The sequence below is a fragment of the Dryobates pubescens genome, chromosome 1, assembly GCF_014839835.1.
Source record: "Dryobates pubescens isolate bDryPub1 chromosome 1, bDryPub1.pri, whole genome shotgun sequence".
NCBI lineage: Eukaryota > Metazoa > Chordata > Aves > Piciformes > Picidae > Dryobates > Dryobates pubescens.
Window position 1 is genome coordinate 24,608,604 of NC_071612.1, and position 18,952 is coordinate 24,627,555.

The window sequence follows — 18,952 nt, forward strand, 5'->3', positions numbered from 1 at the left end:
AATGTTTTATTTCTTCATGTACAATGGCAACTAGAGAACAGGCTTCTAAGCCACCTCAGTTGCTCTCAGATTTATTTCTATTGTTTTAAAAATGCTGTAATTTGTTTGAAAGATGCTGACTCCTTAGTGGGACTCAGAAATACTTTCCAAGTCTAGGTGTGCATGCTGTTCACACCTAGTCTCCTAATATTTGGACCAATATCCATGTATGGACTACCCCCTTCTTTGTTGTAATTCCATTTGAAGGAAACAAATGGCCAAGCCAAGAACAAATCAGAGTGTTTCAAAGCGAGCAGTTGGGATAAGAACCCTTGGCTAAGCTACAAAGCATGTTTGCCTTGTAGATTCAGTCTCGCTGGCTGAACAGTGTGCTGCAAAACACAGCTTTCAAAAGAAAGAATCCCTTTCCTGTGGACAGTATTGCCTACTGGTTTTCCATTGCTAGGACATCATCAGTGGAACTGAATCTGTTTGCATGCAATTTGCCCTTTTGCAGTTTTAAGTATCTTAAAGCTTTGGAAAGCTTGTTCGGGATGACTTACAGAACTTCTTTGTTTTCACTTCTAAGAATCTGCAGTATCTCCTCTTTTGTGGCTTTTCTGATGTTCTTAATGAAGGACAAAAAGCTTCTTACTGCTTCAGCATTGGAAAGTTTTTCAGGGTACATATGTTCTCTGATGCTCTTCCAGAGTTCAGAAAGCTGCAGAATAATTCACATAATGTCAGATCTTTCAGGTTGTGGTTTCAGCTCTGAAAATCAGTCAGACAAGTGCAGATATGTGGGCCAGCCATTGCTCAAATTGGCTGAAATTCAAAGATTGCTGATCCTTTAGCTAAGTGTTATTGAATTTGCTATCCCAGATACCTTTGCAAACCTTCTGTAGCTGTTTCTTCCAACACTTGAGTATTTTCCTGATAATGTACAATGCAGTCTATTTTGGAACAAAACATGATTATTTATCCTGTAACTGGAATAAGGTGAATTCTCTTCTCTTGCTAATGTACTGTGCTTTCTGCTGAATGCAATGTTTTCCTTCTGTTCCCATTTCTCCTGAGTCAGTTTTTATTGAAGTGGGAGATGCACAATCCCCAATTCACAAATGAATCATATTTTCTTAGAAGACAGTAATTTTGTGGTTAGTGTGGAACAGGAATAAATGTCCCATAAGTAATTCTTCCAGTATCTTAAGGGGGCCTACAGGAAACCTGGTGAGGGACTTTTTAGGATGTTGGGTAGTGATAGGACTAGGAGGAATGGAGCAAAACTAGAAGTGGGTAGATTCAGATTGGATGTCAGGAAGAAGTTCTTCACCATGAGGGTGGTGAGACACTGGAACAGGTTTGTCCAGGGAGGTGGTGGAGGCCCCATCCCTGGAGGTTTTTAAGGCCAGGCTGGATGTGGCTGTGAGCAACCTGATCTAGTGTGAGGTGTCCCTGCCCATGGCAGGGTGGTTGGAACTAGATGATCCTTGAGGTCCCTTCCAACCCTGACAATTCCATGATTTTAATTCTATGGATTCCCATTTCTTAGCATAAAATGGAGAGGGATTTGTGGCTTTTGTACAAAATTACAGGTAAGATGGTATTGGAACAGGTAGCAGCTTCTCTATATGTTGTTGCTGTACCTGTTCCATGCACTACATTTTTGACCTGAGCAAGCTCACATGGTGAGCACCTCTATCTGTCCTTCCAGATACTCTCCCACCAGAAACTGGTGCAGGTATTTTGACCTTTCCTCTCTCACTTGCCTTTGCCTCTTATCTCAAGTTATTGAGAACATTCCTTGGTGAAAACTCAGCTGTTCTTTGCAGCAGTGTTTACTGCAGTTCTCCTGAGTGGGAAAGAGCACTAGCACGCATTTGACCTTTACTGAAACACTTCCCCTCTCCATGGGTTTTGTATTAGGCAATAGCAATTGAACCTGCCCACAAATAGAAGTATCACTCAGCAGTACAGAGTGCAACTTTCATCAACTGTATCAAACAGTAATTAGGCAACAACGATTGAGACATGGGATATTTCCTGAGGATTAATGACCGGCTGGGAGGAGCGCCCGTTCTGAGGCACAGGTGGGTCTGTTACCCTCAGCTGGTGATTAGTGCTTAGCACCAAGGTCAGTGTGGCTATTATAAGCTGAAATTGGATCAACATATGGGACTTTTTCTATTGGCCCTGTTGAAGTTGCACCACAGCCAGGCCAAAAACCAAATATCTTTAACCTTATTAATCCCCTATTTTGTCCTGTGCACAGCCCAGCTGTGTAGGCTGCTCTTAGGCAGTTTAGCCCATACCCTAGAGATGACCAAGGTGGGAGATATAAGCTGGAGCCATCTCAAGCAAAAAAAGGCTGGAGACCAAGCCTTCCTCTTAGGGGGATGCTCTAACCATTCAACTGCTACAAGGAGCAGCTACCATCTCCTGCAGTGACCATGATTTTAAAACCACAACATTTGTACTTGTCTTCTGCAAGGGGCCTCATTCTCCCTGTGTGGCCATTTGAATTGAATACCTCAATGATTCCGGCAGATGCATGCACTTCCATGTGGAAACCTGGCCACCCTTGGACATGAATCTCTGTCTTGCTGACATAGAGATCAGACCAAAGGTCTTGTGGGCATTGTGGTAAAATTCAAGCCAAACCAAGAGGCGCTAAACTGAGAAGGAGCTGATATTGAATGTCACTGCCTGACAGCTGCACTACCAACCTACAAAAGCTAGCTGCACAACACAGAACAAACCCACCTCAGTTTCAGAAAGGGCAGTTATCTGAGCATAAAAAAAAATGTAAAAATGATGAGCTCTTCTGAAAAAACCCAAACCTGTGTTCTGTGATGTGTAAACACAGAAGACTAGGCCTAAATTCAAACGTAAATGCTGGCCATAACCTCACCAAAGCTAGCACTGCCTTCTGTGAAATGAGAATTTCAGTTATTGCACTGAACTCACAAAGATCTGTTATGATTTTAAAAGGCTTTTGAAAATGTAGAACTGCCAAGCATGCCATGTCAGCAAGGCATTAATGCATAGGATGATATATAAGTAACAAATGTTACGTTGCTGCTTTGGATACAGGGTTCTGTTTATAGACCCCCATCTTTTCATAGCAGTTACTGTAAAATACAGGGAGAAAGTAGGACTTCATTCTCATCGTGCCATTAGGTTTATAATGACATAGCTCAGGCCCTGGGCAGTGCTCTGGAATTATACCCTTAAGTTTGTTGTCTTGGTCTGGAAATTCTCTCTATAACTGTTATGAGAAGCTTGGTTCCAAAAGACAAATTCGTCAGCAGAAAGCTCAGTAGGCAAAGACATAGAAGCAGAACCCAGCCCTGTTCTCTTTAAGATTCCTTGATGTTCCCTGCTCAGAAGTGCTCCAGCATGCATGCAGCATCATTTCTATTTCATTTTCCCCCATACATGTTTTTTCAATCTTCTCTGTGGCTCAACAAGCATTAGACAAGATGAATTATTACAGTGCAATGACACTTCCAAATAACTAGCTCAAGTTCCAATAGAGCAAGGTATTTGTACTCCTAAGGAGTATCTCTGGGGGGTTAAAATTGTGTGCTGAATAGAAGCAGAGAATGTTAATCCTTAAATTAATACTCCCATTTACTGCTAAATGCTTTTCACAATGATAATATCATTAAAACTGTTTGTTAATCAACAATGCAACAATTTCTATTAGTTTATGGTGAACAGCATAATTAAAACAAAAGGTATCACACAGTATCACCGAGGTTGGAAGAGACCTCAATGAGGCATGTATAGTACCAAGCTGTAAGTAGTTGTCAAATGTCCTAAATATATATATATGTATGTATGTATATAAACCAACAAAACCAACCCCACAAACACCCACCACAAAACAAACAAACAAAACCAAAGTAATTTTCTTTTTAGGGGAAGGATGAGAACAGTATTGAGCCCATTTTATGCTTGTAATACCTATAAAGTCTTTTAATAGAAGACTTCCTTCAGGGTCAGGCTGTAAGAAGAGGCTAGATATATTATCAACAAATATTTATCCTGCCTAAGGAATGCCTAACTACCTTTAATTTCTAGAAGCAGTTCAGCTCCTCCATGACAGAACTGTTTATAAGCACTGGCCAACCATCTTAAAAGTCATTTCCCACTCTGTTACCCAGAGGAAAGAAGCTCCTGACAACTAAAGGCTGGCAAAGATGAGATAAGCCAAGAAATGCTGGTCTTGAGAAATGCTGCACTCAACCTTTGAAAAAGAGCAAAAAGGTTGTACTGTGAGAGGTAGATCTTAAAACACCTTTGTGTGGTGGAGCACCACTGCATCATTTCCATGCTTTCCACTCCAGAGCACGTATTGGTACACTAGACCTCTCCTGGTGGGCTGCTTGGACAGAAATTCCTTTCACACTCCTTCTGCTCAGCTTACCAACTTGACATCCAACAAGCCTGTGTTTACTTACTGAAGGACACTTTTTGCATTCAGATTTGACTGGTTCTGCTACTAGTGACACAGCAACATAGCTGGAGTCTAAGGTCTTCACAACACCAGCGACTTGCTTCCCAGCGATCAGTCCAGGGCCAGCTTGTACTGACTTCAGTTCCAGTCTCTGCCTGTGTACCCATACAGAGATGATACCATTAGAGCTCAAGCATTAGAGCAGAAATGCTGAAGTTATGGAAGAAGAAACAAAAAAGCCCTCCACAGACCCAAATGCAAAACACAGATGTATTGAATCATAACATCATAGAATTGTCAGGATTAGAAGGGACCCTCAAGGATCATCTAGTTCCACCCCACCCTGCCATGGGCAGGGACACCTCACACTAGATCAGGTTGCTCAGAACCTTACTTTTAAATGGTCAGAACATGGCAAGTCTATGTTTTGGGGTTTTTTTAAGGTAACTTGATACCTGCAGAATTACTGCTAGAGATATATGGCATGAGATGCCTAAATGATAGGCTTTCTAAAGTATGGATTTGTACCACCTGGTTAAAAGCCTTCAGTCACCATATACATTCTGAAATATTTAATATATTTGTTCATTAGAAGATCTGGAAAGTGAGACTTTGAATGTTACTTTTCTAATTATTATTGTCCTTTGTATTATGATAATTAGAAAAGTGACATTCACAAAGGACACCCCTAAGTCATTTATTGTGTATGAGTATCTCAAGACTTGCAGTGTTTTGGAGTCTTACACAGACCTAGGTTCCACCATTGTTTCTTTCCCATACTTGTTTCCTATACTTCTGGACTTTTACATACTAGAAATTGGGTTGCTTAGAATGTTTTGGCCAGTTCCATCTGTTTTCATTGGATTTCTTATGAATGGCATCAATTATTATTTGTAGAGCCCTTAATCAAAATTGGACTGGGTATCTTATGGATGCAAAAGAGGCTGAAGTCCTTACCTAGAAAGCTTACAGCCTTAGGTATGGATGCTGTAAGATATACACATATAAACTGACTTAAACACTAGTCCTGCTACTGTCAATGACAGTCAAATTGCCCAACTTACTTTGAAACTATTTTGGCACCTGTTTTTCGTCGGGCATTCAGAACGAACACGTAGTTTTCTTCTGCCTTAGCAGATTTAATGAAGCTGTCTTCCAGCACATAAGTTGTGGCAGATGTGGATTTGGAACTGACATCTAAAATCTGAAAATAATTGACAAGAAAACAGGGGGGGAAAAGACAGATCAATAAACAGCAGAGTAAGAAATCAGCTCACGGTTTCAAATCAGGGCAAGGCTCATCATGAAATAGAGCCAAATGAGGAAGGTATGTGCAGGTTGACCATATCTCAAGCTAAGCCTCTAAACCAGGTTCTCAAAAATTCATTCTGTAGCAAGAAGCCACTCATTTCTACACCATGTGCTTCAAACTGGGGTTGTAGCAGGGTGGGAAGGGGTTGGGGGGTGGGGTGTGTGTGGAAAGAGGGGAATGGGAGGAAGCAGGCTGCAACTAAGCAAATGCCCAGTAATACATGTAGTTAAAAATACACTTTAAATAAGATGAGAAGTTTCTCCAGGGAGATGTCTGGTAAATAAGTATGTCATGTTCACACCCAGGAAGCAAAGCCACCTTGCTTGATCTGTTTGTAAAGAAGATGTTGTCTTTGTGGCAAGTGTGAAAATCAGGAATTCAGCCACAGTGGTAAAGCTGTTTATTAACAGAGTGTGTGCTACCTTTGCACTTGTCTCAGCTGAGAAAGTCAGTTTCTAATGCAGAGAATCCCAGTGTCTTCATCATGTGTCCAGCCTGCACTCAGTAGTAATTGCTTCGAAAGGTGTTTACTAGCAGTGGAGGACCATTAGCACCCTAGTAGGGCCTCAGTTTCTGCTACAGCATGTCTCCTACACTACACATGTGCATTGGGGAAGCCTTCCAGGCAAGCCTGACTGGGCTCCATTCAGGAGTCAGTATCTTGCCTGGCATTTATTGTGTACACTAAATGCTGTGACTTCAGCAGCTGGGTAAAAGGTTACTGTGGTCATTATGACTGTGACTGTACATAGTATTTTCCTCCAAAGAAAAAAGAAGCTTCACATCCATTCAGGACAGCCAGGACTACAGTGTGGTAAACCTCCACATAAACTGAAATATGTTATGGTTGAGATCTAACAACTGTGTGTGCTGTGCTCAATGTCAGCTGAGCCAAGGTGGTTTAAACAAGAGAATGCATTCCCTGTTCTCCACGTGGATGCTACATACGAAATTTGTGCTAGTAATGCCACATAACATGTATCATAGAATCACAGAATCAATAAGGTTGGAAAAGACCTCAAAGATCATCAAGTCCAATCTGTCACCCAAGAACTCATGACTACTTAAACCATGGCACCAAGTGCCACATCCAATCCCCTCTTGAGCACCTCCAGGGATGGTGACTCCACCACCTCCCTGGGCAGCACATTCCAACGACTAACAACTCTCTCTGTGTGGAACTTTCTCCTCACCTCCAGCCTAAATGTGTAGAATTTGATTTCTGTAAGGAAAGAAAGCACTTTTAAGAAGATGGGTAATAGCTACTGAGAATCTATTTTAGGCAGGCAGAACAGAATTTCTCTGGTTGAAGGAACCATACCGGGTTGTGGCTGGTAAATCCACGTCTCTCTGTTTCACAGGAGTCCAGGGCTTTTATTTTAGTCACTTGATCTTGCCGCACGTTGTAAGTAGTATCACATTTCCCAGATATGTCCACCTTTGAAAAAGGAGCTAGGTTAGGACAATTTCTTGAATTTATCTTTAGGACCCCAGAGTATCTTCCAAAGATGAACTATTTTCTCCACTTTTTGAATCCATTTTGTTTATCAGTTTTTAAGGTATCAGTGTTTCTAACTACCTGCTTTGGACAGATAAGGCTACTGTTCATTAGGTGGCTCTGAAGGAGAATAACAACGTTCTTTAAACACACAAATTTCAGAAGCAGCTGGCAGTATACTCAAGAATTTGAGTTAAATTCCCACTTTTGTTATGTAGACCAATGTAGAAATTTAACAGTGCAGGTTAAATGGGTGTGACTAAACCATTACTAACTCTATGTGGTTATTGTGATTTAAAAACGGCCTAATCCATTGACCTGAGTTTAGGAATTTACCATCTTTAAAACATCACTATAATCTCATTTATAGTGACCTGGTTTAAGCTGGTTTATTACCAGATCCTGCTAAATTCAAACCAGCATTTTAACTCCAACTGATTTCACTAATTCTTTATGTTAATCGCAACAACTTCGCTTTTGTCACCAAATAATTATAAGATTGTCTTTACATCCTCAACCTCAAATGTGATCAAAAGGCTGATTTCTATCACAGTTCATTCCTTCTGATGTCAGTGGGAGACACAGGTCTGCCTTTCAGAGCAGATTGGGCTCTGCCTGTTTCTCTGATGATGACCACCTTGCCAGATAAGAGCACCGTACCTCAGGGGCAGAACCAGAGTGCAGCTGCAGCTGGAAAAGGCTAGCCAGACCTCTCTTAATATTCTGAGTGAAAACTGGTTCATTTTCATATGAGTAGAAGTTTCTGACCTGTAGGGATAAAAAAAAATTAAATATATAGCACATCTGTTTAAAAGAGAAAGAGATAGTGAGGCTCCTGTCTAGAAAAACTTTTTACTTCTTTCTGGTTTATGAATTATGAAGCTGAATAATGTTTTATGAATTACTAAGCTGAATTTGGACCTGTTGCCCTTATTTAAGTCAGCTCTAGGGGCTGCAGGGCCTGCTGATAACAGTACAAACATGTTTTGGGCTTCAGCCATATCTAAGTACAGTTTCACTGCAGCTAGCACCTTTCCTCCTGCTAGAGAGCATTTAGACAGGAAGTGGGACACTTTGCATTACTTCACAAGTGGCATAATCCTCAGATAAAGCCTCCCTGCAAGGGCACAATATCTATTGCACTTTAATCACAGGTTACACAAACCCAGAATGAATCAGAGGTAAATCACAGTTAGAAAGGCTTAAATGACGTGTCAAATGCATTACAACCTTTGCACTTCATGGCAACCGTTGAGCTTGAGCCTCTCCTCTATGAACAAGACTTTGCACCTCTACTTTGCATTCAAGGTGCTTTAAAAGGGCTTTTTATTTTTTCAGGAACTGTAAGTACAATCAGCATCTTATCTTGGGGCAACCCTGGAAAGTGAATCAATATGCCAGGGATGAAAGTATCACAGCACTGAAAAATCATAAAAGGAGTGTACAGACCCTATTACCTGAGGAGAAAAACCTATATCTCAATGTTGGCATGTGAACTGCTTCATGTATTAGGAGCAGATGTATTGTGACTGTGTTCTTCTGATAGCTCTGTTCTCATCTGGGGATGTGTACAGCTGGAAGCCAGTGCAGTCTCATTTCTTTTTATGTTGTGTAAAACTGATGACAAGGCTGAGTCTGAAAGTTACTGAGCAGGCCTGATAGCAGCTGCAATTCAGCAGGCTGAGCCAGTGGCCAGGGTATGTGCTCAGTGCCTATTTACAGCAGGAGGTAAAGATCCTGCTGGGATAGGGTGTCGCAGCCCTCACTCCACTCTGCAGAAGAGAAAAGGGAGTGTGACCTTCAACCTTCCTCCTTTCTCACTGTGCCTCTGCCCACATCCCACCTGCCAAGCATTTCTCAGGGCAGAGGGGAGAGCAAGGAGGGCTGTTGGCTTAACACAACAAGCAACAGGAAGGTGAAGGTGCCTGGAGAGAAGGCTGGAACGGTCATGGCTCAAACTTTGCTGCTTCCTGGCCACAGCAGTGGGCTGAGTGCATGGGGACAAGTGAGCAGCTTCTCATGGACAAAGAGCAGGAGATGCATTTGCTTGAATTCCCTCCTGAACAAAACTGAGCAAAACTCTGAGAACGATTGGACACAGGAGGTCCTGCAGTGGGAGAGTATTTTGGTGGTCTCTCAGGGCAGGCTGTAAAAAACCCAGGAGCACACTGAGACACCTTGCTTGCTGTCCCTTCTCTTCTGATTTTTGGAAATACTTTCCCAGCAGAAGAACAACATGAAAGGCTGCTCCTTTCAGCAGCAAGCTTATCAACTTATTAATGACTCTGCAGGTGACACTGAAGTATGTAAGTGCGGCCTGATAAGGATTTAAAGTGATTAAACATTGTTTGTCACAGGCTTGGTATAACCTCCCTCATGACAAACTGTATCTCCTTTGCTGCTTTTAGACCTTGGACAAAATCCTGGCCTCTCTGCAGCAAGTCTTACACAGCAATTGTGCATACATCTACAGGTGTACTCATATATTTGTGGCCAGTCTGCTGTTTACTTCCATACTGTATGATGTTCTCAACACACCCAAGGCTTGAGAGGGAAGGCTGTCTTCTACGGGTACATTGTCATCTGTTCTTCATAGAGAAGAGACAGGACACAGTGGCACATGAAAAACACTGAGAGGATAGTGAATTGGTAAGTTCTCCAAGCCTTTAGGAAAAGATTTGTCTCAGGTTGCCTGAGGGATTAAATTTTAAAAGCCGGTGTCTTACTTTTCCACGGGCTAGCTCAACGACGATGGGCCTCTGCAAAGCCTGCAGATATTCTTTCCCGATGATCTTCTCTGTGCTTTTTCCTTTGAAGATGCTTTTATCAGCTGGACGCTCACTCACAGTTTCAACTTGAACATCCCTTATCTATCAAAGTAGAAGCAGAGAAAATTCATGCAGCGAGCACTCTAGCACTGGCTTGAAGTAGGCTGGATAAACTAAATGACCTATAACGTTTTTTTTTGTTGCTTCATTTCTAGTTCTGATCATCAATCTTTCATGATTGCCATGCCTATGTTGTCGAAAGAACTTGACATGCACCACTGGGGAAATAACTGGCAAAAAAACTTGCTGTAAATTGAAGGACCAAACCCAGTTTGTATTTAGAAAATGTCATGATTTGCAGCTAGAACTGAGGACTTCAGACAACCTACTGCACCTCAGGTAGGTGTTTGCACGCTGGTCATTTGAAGCTATAGAAGCTCTATGAAGCAATTTCAAAATACAGGAAGTTGTCTGGATTATGATGGTCTATCTATTCTTGTAAATTCTTGTTCAGTAGGAACAAGAGTTCATGAGACCAGAGAAGACTAAAAGACTTAGTTCATCTTTTGAAAAATGACTTCTTCAAGATTAGATTAGCAGCAAGATAACCACCAGAAAAGATTGGGCATGTTTTAAGTTAGAATCATAGAATAGAATCATAGAATAGTCCAGGCTAGAAGGGACCTCCAGAGGTCAACCAGTCTGACCTCCCTGCAGTCAGCAGGGACATCCCCAACTAGATCAGGTTGCCCAGGGCCTTGTTGAGCCTCACCTTGAATATCTCCAGGGAAGGAGTCTCAACCACTTCCCTAGGCAACCTGTTCCAGTGTTCCACCACCCTCATAGTGAAGAAGTTCTTCCTGATATCCAATCTAAATTTGCCCTTCTCTAGTTCAAAGCCATTGTCCCTTGTGCTGTAACTGCAGACCCTTGTAAACAGTCTCTCTCCATCCTTCTTGCAGACCCCCTTCAGGTACTGGCAGGCTGCTATTGGGTCTCCCCAGAGCCTCCTTTTCTCCGGGCTGAGCAACCCCAGCTCCCTCAGCCTGTCCTCATAGCTCAAGTGGTCCAAGCCCCTGATCATTTTTGTGGCCCTCCTCTGGCCCTCCATCAGTTGTCTGATAGCATTAATTACCGTAATTTTGACCAGCTGGTCATCATCATTTTCAGGATTTCTCCACAGAAGGTTGACATCCACACCAGAAGAAAACCGGTACCCTGCACTTTTCTGCAGTGATGCTTTCACCGAATCAACGTACACCTCAGCTGAGTAATCAAATTTGTATAGCTTGTCATTATTTAAGCTTGGACCAGTGGTGTGGCCTGTTTGGAAAGCAAAAGCAAACAGTGTTTTAGAATTGACTAACCCACATAATCTGTCCTTTTCTCAGAAAAACAAAACAGAACAAACCCAACCAACCACAACACCTTTAGAAAAATCACAGGAATCACAGAACCATTCAGGCTGGAAAAGAGCCTCAGCATCACCAAGTCCAACAGATAACCCTACTCTACAAGGTTCACCCTTAAACCATATCCCCAAGCAGCACATCCAAACCACCTTTAAACACATCCAGGGTTGATGACTCAACCACCTCCCTGGGCAGCTCATTCCAATGCCTGACCACTTTTGCTGGGAAAAAAAAAATGTTCCTAATGTCCAGTCTAAACCTACCCAGTCACAGCTTGAGGCCATTTCTGTGTGAAGAGGGTTGGTTTTGGATAGCTTTAGAAGACTGTAGGGAAGATTTGCCTTTGCTCGAGCTAGAGAAAGCTATGTTTTGTCTTCGACTCTGAGAGTAATGTAAACACCTTGTAACTGAAGGGGCGAAGTCTGGCAGAATTTGGTTGGATGTGTTAAAATGTTGTTTTGTTATTTTGACCTATTGTATTCCTTCATTACAGGTATGCCAGTATAAAATGACCTGTTGAGATGTGACACCTGTGCTTTCTGATAGACTACATAACTTTGTTGTATGATGTAATAAACGTCTTCGCCTGCTTACATCTGGTCCTAAAAGCATCGGTCAAGGTGAATCCAGCATCTATCAAACATCTATACTTTTACACATTTCTTGTTCTATCACTAATTACCTGTGAGAAGCAACCAGCACCAACCTCTCCACAATGCCCTTTCAGGTAATTGTAGAGAGCACTGAGGTCTCCCCTCAGTCTCCTCTTTTTCAAACTTTAATTCCACCAAAATATTTGAGATTGATCCTGCCACCCTTGATTACACAGGCTGTCCCACCGAAAGAGATGGGGGCTTGGGTTTTTTTGGTGATTAAATTGAGACTGTTCTCATAAATTTAAGACAAGAGTGTCCGCAAAATCCTTCGTTCTAGCTCAACACTTAAATAAGAGAGAGTCAAATTCTTTACTTCAGCTGTGTCAGCATTGAGCCCAAATTATTTGCAGCTCAAAATGCTGCAATTGTGCGTGCAATTTGTGTGCTATTTGAAATGCACTGATGTAATCTGCTGCAGCCAACAGAAATTGGTCTCTGCGTGTCGATCCTGAATCTTTCCATTGAGAGCCTTGCCCCAGGGGTGACATGAATGTAATGAAGACATTGGGGAAATGGTTTTTTAGATTAAACAATTAAGCCCTTGTTCTTTAAACTAGATAACTGTCCCTGTAGCTGTGACTCTGCTGTTAACTGATGTATTTAAAGGGATATAAAAGCCAAATTCTAGCATAAATGCAACTTGCATACCCAATTTATGTTTCCATTTTGATCTGCTTTAACAACTCCCTCAGGATTCAGTTGTAGTCTTGTTAGTGTACATGAAATCCAGTACACAGATTACTTTTGTTTTTCCTTTATAAAACTACTTATACCACACCCCTTCCTATCTTCTCTTTCTTTTCTCTCATGCATAGCCATGTGGGGAATGTGTAGCACCAGTATCACAACTCTCTGCTCAGCCTCAGGTACAGGAATTAAGACCAAGCTCCTAGAATCTGTTGCTGATGAAAATCAATTTCTTCTTGAATAGCCTTTAAACGTTTTGTCACCACAGGCATACATGACATCCCTTTCCACTGTTTTCAGGGGCTTCTCTCCTCTGGTGCAAATGGCTACAAAGGTCTTTTCCACCCAAGAAAAACTGGAAGGGTGGAGAAGCTGGCTGTACACAAAGTGCTCTTACATCTGCAAAGCAAATACACATGCAGTGGCCTTAGCTGCTATCTGTAAGCATCATGGCAGTAGCCTCTCAGACCCGAGTGCTGCACCACTGAATCCATGGTGAATTTCTTCATGGAGGTCAGGAGGTACAGAGCAGAAATGATAACTATACAACAGAGATAATCTAGGAAAAGCAAAGTGCTGTCCTCAGGGAGGTGCAGGGGGTGGGGAAGAAGAATACTCTATTGAAACATCTCAGACAAATGCTCAAGCACACCATAATGTAATCAGTGTGTTCAAAGTCCCTTGCAGAGAATCAACACACTATCTTGGTGTATGTCATGTCCCATGGTGTTTTATCTGACTCTGCTAAATCATTGCAAATCACTGCGCTCACAAAAAGGAAACCCAAAGTCTTCTCTTATTTCATTCTCAGATTTTAAATCCCAGTTAGGTAGGTGCACAGTGTAGGTCCACCAGGGCTGGATGGCTATTTTCTGCAGTGCTTAAGGAGTGAAAAAACCCCAAACTGTTTGTTTGGGGAGGTTTGTTTTTGTTTTGTGGGGGTTTGTTTTGGTTTGCTTTTGGTTTGGTTTTTATGTTCTTTTTTTTAAAGATTTTGCTTGTTTCCCCTGTTCATTCAGATGTCACAGGTCAGTAGATCAAGGTCAGCTTGCAAGAACCTTTCCCTGAAAAAATGATGACCCTATCAAGTTTGGTCTGCAAGTTGTGTAAATTGGCAAAGGTACACAAAGCTGAACTGCCTCACGCTTTGCGCCAGCCAGTGGTGTGATGCAGCAGCTTTGGTGATCCCAGGGGGAGCAGCCTCTATGCATGTGAGAGCTCAAACCTGGAGCTGCTGATTTTTTTTTTTGCAGAGACTCTGAAGCATTCATGTTGGCACAAAGGAGCTCTTTTGGGTTTGCACATCTAGCGTGTCTGCTTCAAAACATCCCCCCTAGGTGTACAACTGTTCCTTCAGCTTTGCTTCAGGTTTGAATTCCTTAGCCGTGCCCCAGATTCCCCACAGTGCTATTGACTTTGAAGCTACTTTGCCCTTGAAAGCAGAGGGTGCTCACTGCCTGCCCAGAGATGGCTGTACCTTTCAGGGACACCTCTGGTTACCTCGGGGTTGATTGCTTCCTGGTTCATAATGTTCTTCATTTGCAGCAGAAACGGCAGTGCTGATGGTATGGTATCAGCTGAGACTGTATGAGTGCCATCAACTAGGTGGTGTGGATTATATGCATGTCCAAGAAAAATGATCTGGCTGCTGAGAGATATGTGTGTAATCAGATAAGGTGGATGTTTGTAGTTTTGCTCCCTCCTTTTGGTTAAATGCACCTTTCACCTTTCCTCTTCCTTTTCCTACAGATGTTTTCGCCCTTTTTGCAAGGGTTCCTTCCCACTTCTTCCCTTTTAGCATCTGCTTGTCCCTACTTGCAAAAGAGGTGTTCCCTTCTGAAGGAAACATGAGCAAATGATCATAGTATCAGTCAGGGTTGGAAGGGACCACAAGGATCATCTAGTTCCAACCCCCCTGCCATGGGCAGGGACACCCCACACTAGATCAGGCTGGCCAGAGCCTCATCCAGCCTGGTCTTAAACACCTCCAGGGATGGGGCCTCAACCACCTCCCTAGACAACCCATTCCAGGGCTTCACCACTCTCATGGTGAAGAACTTCCTCCTCACACCCAGCCTGAATCTCCCTACCTCCAGCTTCATTCTATTCCCCCTAGTCCTATCACTGCCTGAGATCCTGAGAAATGATGCAGCAGCTTCTTGCAAATGTTATAGACGAGATTAATAATTACAAAGTATTTCTGGCAGCTAGAGGACTTATTGTGGTCTGAAAGCTTTCACCATTTCCTACATGGAAAACACTGCAGGAGTCAGGGCAGAAGACACCTTTAGTTGCAAGACTAGTGTCACTGGTGGAAACGGATGACCCAATGGTGGATCACAATAAGCAGCAGGGAAAAGGCAGTATTGAAGGCAGTTCAAAGAGACAATGGGATGGCATGGTCAGTTTGAGAGGCAAGGAGCATGTTGGTGGCTGAGAGGAAGAGGAGTATTCACATAACATAACTAAATTTTTATGCTCTCTTTCATGAAGAGTACCCTCTTCAAAAGAATATTCCTGTACTTTTTTGATAGAAACTTTTCTTAAAAGAAAACTTTGCCTTTGGAAGTATTTATCACAGTACTGGGATGCTTTCCACCTCTACAGCCATTGCCATTTCAGCCGATGGCAAATATTCCACTGGCTGGGAAGGGAGCAGAGATGGACATAAAGACTGCAACCAGTCATGCTCCCTTGAGGTCAGAAGTGCCTGCTTTCAAGGTGGAGTGCATAACACATAGCTTGACTAGTAATGTTAAGTGTCTGTCATTAAGGGTAACATGCCAAGTCTATAATTAAATCATGATACTGTATAATACAGAAGGTTACACTGCATGGGTAGAGACAGCTGTCAAGTCCTGTGCCTTTTATTAATACATATGGCATGCTCAGCATGTGCATCTCTAACTACTTGCTGGCTCTACCTTCATAAATTATATTTGTCACTGTTTCTGACACCAGATAGCTTTAAAAAGCAAAACCCAGCCACTTCTTTGAAAAGATTTTTTGAACTGCAAGAGTAAAGTTTTGTGTGTGCTGATCCAGTTGACTTAAGAGAATATTCCTTCATTATTTCCAAAAGGCAGCATGGCCAGGTGGAAAGGTAAAGCACTCATTCTGATCCCAGCTCTGACACTAGGACAGTAATTTAGCTCTCAGTCTCTCTGCACAAGATAAATGAAGGGAGGATGAATTGAGAAAATGCTTGTTCAGTACCTTGGAGATGTAAAGTGGCAGGCAAATATTACTTCACACCATGAAGGAGCTTTGCTTAATTGATATTAAGGATAAGCTGGGAAAAGTAAATGTGGCATGTTGGTATCTAGCCATAAACATTACTTGGCAGTCCCTTGACATACACTCATGGGTAGAGGAACTACCTTCAAACTTCTCTGCTTTATAACTCCTGTTGTAAGGAGGTACAGAGAGAGGGAGGAAGATCCTTTCTAGGAAGCAGGAAGAAGTACCCAACAGAGTACTTCTGCAGCCTTTTTAATCCTGCTTCTCATCATGATGAGGACATCCTTATTAAACTAAAAACTAGATGTTGGCTCAGGTTTTTAGGTTGCTGCTCCTCTACATTTAATGCCAGGTTGTACATAAAGGGCCACTACTGGAGAGACCTTTCCTTGCTTCAGACACTAGTACTGCAAAAGCGGGCAGACTCCAGATTTCATACCCTTGACCTTTGTCAGGACACCTGAGTACAGCCCTGCTCCCAGAGCTTGTGCAGACACCCAGGTTTTCATAACTTACTGCAGACCAAACTCCCTGTGAAATTAATGGGATGCTTGTTACTGACTTCAGAGGTAGCTGAGTCAACTTCTCAGAAGCTGAAACCTGGAGAGCCCTGAGCACTTCCTGGCTCTGCTCCACCAGAGCACTTCTGTGTGTTTAACTTTTGAGCATGTGAATAGTTTGTTTCAAGTCGGTGCCCCCACAGCATGTCCTGACTAAGCAAGGTCAAGATCCTCAGTCTCTTGGCTCATGCCACTGGCCCAGTACACCTGAAAATAATTGTCTTCCCCATCTTCTCTGCTGACATGAACACCACAAGCCCTTACAATTTTGTATTACTAAATGCATTTTGTATTACTCAAAGACAGATGAGTAAAGATGGTAATTGTGGATGCAAAAACAGAACTGCATGCACACACTGGCCCTCCCCAAGCCAAAAGTTGACCCAAGCCCAGTAAAGACCTACCTTTAACAGAGGCTGAGTAGGTGGAAATGATGCAAAGGAACAGGACGGTAAGAAGAATCATGATGGACTCCTCTGAGCTCCTGACTGCAGCATGAAGTGTGAGAGCCTCCAAGAAGTGAGCTGCTGAGAGTGGAGGGGTGCTTGCAGAAAGAGCTGCTGGGTCGGCCCCACTGTTTATCTAGATGTAGTAAAGGTCAGATTCCAAATTCCACACTCAGGTACTAAGTTCATTAGAGGACTTCCAGTTAATTATTAAGGACTAAGGTGACTGGTGGTTTCTGCCCTATTTTATCAATTGCCTGGGCTTTCAATTTTGAATAGAGCCCACATAGCTACATTCCTGAGCTGGGGAGCCCATCTCCAGCACTGGCAGAACCAGGAGATCCTGCCAGTTCTCTGTCTAAAGGAGAGGGTAATTGGGTCTGCTGCTGCCAGGAGACAGATCTTGACCACTGCCTCCACTAGTGGTCTTGTACCAATTCTGTGATCAACCCCAGAGTCAGATGCTTTTTAAGGGTCTCTCTGGAAACAGAAGCACATGGGATTTATCAGTGCCATCCCAAAAAGTGATGGAGACGCAGATGTGATGCCAGTTCCTGCTATAGTGTATTTTATCAGTCCCCGCCCCTGTCTTACTCAGCAGAGGCTAGAGACTGAAAAGACAAGACAAACCAGCCACTCTGCCATCTCTATAAAAGTACTTGCTTGGCTGGGTTTGAGAGCAGGGCAAGGCAAGCCATCCTTTTCACCCCTATTTTCTCCCTTTCTCTCCTATTCTTTTCTCACACTCACTTTACCACCTCCCCCAGTCAGCCTCCAGTTGACTAAACCACATACTTCCCTGTTTCCTCTGAAAGTAAATCCCAGGCCATCTCACACTAAGCCTCATGGCCACAGGGCTTGCTTAAGGCTCTCCTTGTCCGTCCAGGGATGGTGGGGCAGTAGGTCATCTTGCTGGGTTCCTTGGCGCACCCTGGGTGTCACAGCCTGTGAGGGGGCACCCTCTCCTCTGGTATATGAAGTCTCCCTGGCTCTGCAAGGGGGAAGAATCTGGTCCTGCTAGTAAAGGAGACACACCCATGAGCCATCACCATGCTCTTTCACTCCACTTCTAAAGGTTGCTTTAACAGGACTGCAAGCTACAAACAACTCAGCTGAACCAGTGCCACCCCGTGTGCGTTTAGCTGCTTCAAACAGGCCATTTCTACCACTAGCTCCTTCGAATTTGTAAGGGATCATAAGGTGACAACAGCCTTCACCTTGAGTAATATAAATGTTTTCTTTGTTGCCTTGTGGTAAAAGAGAAGCCAAGCAGCATGGATGTCAGTCATCAACCAGCAGTGAGAAACAGGTTCTCACTAATGCTCCTGGCTCACACTCACCTCTTGTAGAATCCCCCCCCAGGGAGCTCTTTGCGGGCTCTGGGTGTGTGCATGCACATGAGAGGGAGAAGTAGGAAAGCCTGGGGACTGCTACTGCTTCTCCCCAGTTTGTGGTTATTTATGCTGCTTCCCCAGCACAGACTGTGACATGTTCCTGAATTCAAGGGACTGAGGCTGAGGATTCCAGCAGATTCTCCTGCTGCATTTGGTAAACAAGGAGCTTGCCAGGCTTCCTGTCCTCTTCTCAAAATAATGAGGACACTAGCAGTGTGCAAAACCAACTCTGGCTACAAAGAGATCAGAGGTATGGATCCTGCTTTGTAAATGCAATGTTCACACTTCACTCACAAGGAGGAAGGGGCAACAAAGCTGGTGAAGGGTCTGGAGAACAGGTCTTGTGAGGAGCAGCTGAGGGACCTGTGGTTGTTTAGCCTGCAGAAAAGGAGGCTAAGGAGAGACCTTCTTGAGCTCTACAACTCCCTGAAAGGAGGTTGGAGCCAGGTGGGGCTTTGTCTCTTCTCCCAAGGAACATGTGATAGGACAAGAGGAGATTAAGTTGCCCCATGGGAGGTTTAGTTTGGACATGAGAAAC

General features: G+C 43.2%; 2 protein-coding genes across 2 annotated transcripts in view; one reads left to right on the forward strand and one right to left on the reverse strand.

The window, feature by feature from the left end:
- Positions 1-17,148, reverse strand: part of MTTP (microsomal triglyceride transfer protein) — a 31,242-nt gene extending 14,094 nt beyond the window's left edge. Inside the window, exons 1-8 of the mRNA XM_009906074.2 lie at positions 16,979-17,148; positions 11,155-11,342; positions 9,978-10,121; positions 7,912-8,019; positions 7,075-7,191; positions 5,506-5,645; positions 4,446-4,596; positions 543-700 (exon numbers count right to left, since the gene is read on the reverse strand). Coding sequence (XP_009904376.1) covers positions 543-700; positions 4,446-4,596; positions 5,506-5,645; positions 7,075-7,191; positions 7,912-8,019; positions 9,978-10,121; positions 11,155-11,342; positions 16,979-17,039 — 1,067 coding nt within the window. The 5' untranslated portion in view covers positions 17,040-17,148. The remainder of the gene's footprint in view (positions 1-542; positions 701-4,445; positions 4,597-5,505; positions 5,646-7,074; positions 7,192-7,911; positions 8,020-9,977; positions 10,122-11,154; positions 11,343-16,978) is intronic.
- LOC104305247 (alcohol dehydrogenase 1) overlaps positions 1-18,952 on the forward strand; it is a 387,682-nt gene that overhangs the window by 329,380 nt on the left and 39,350 nt on the right. The gene's annotated exons all lie outside the window — the stretch shown is intronic.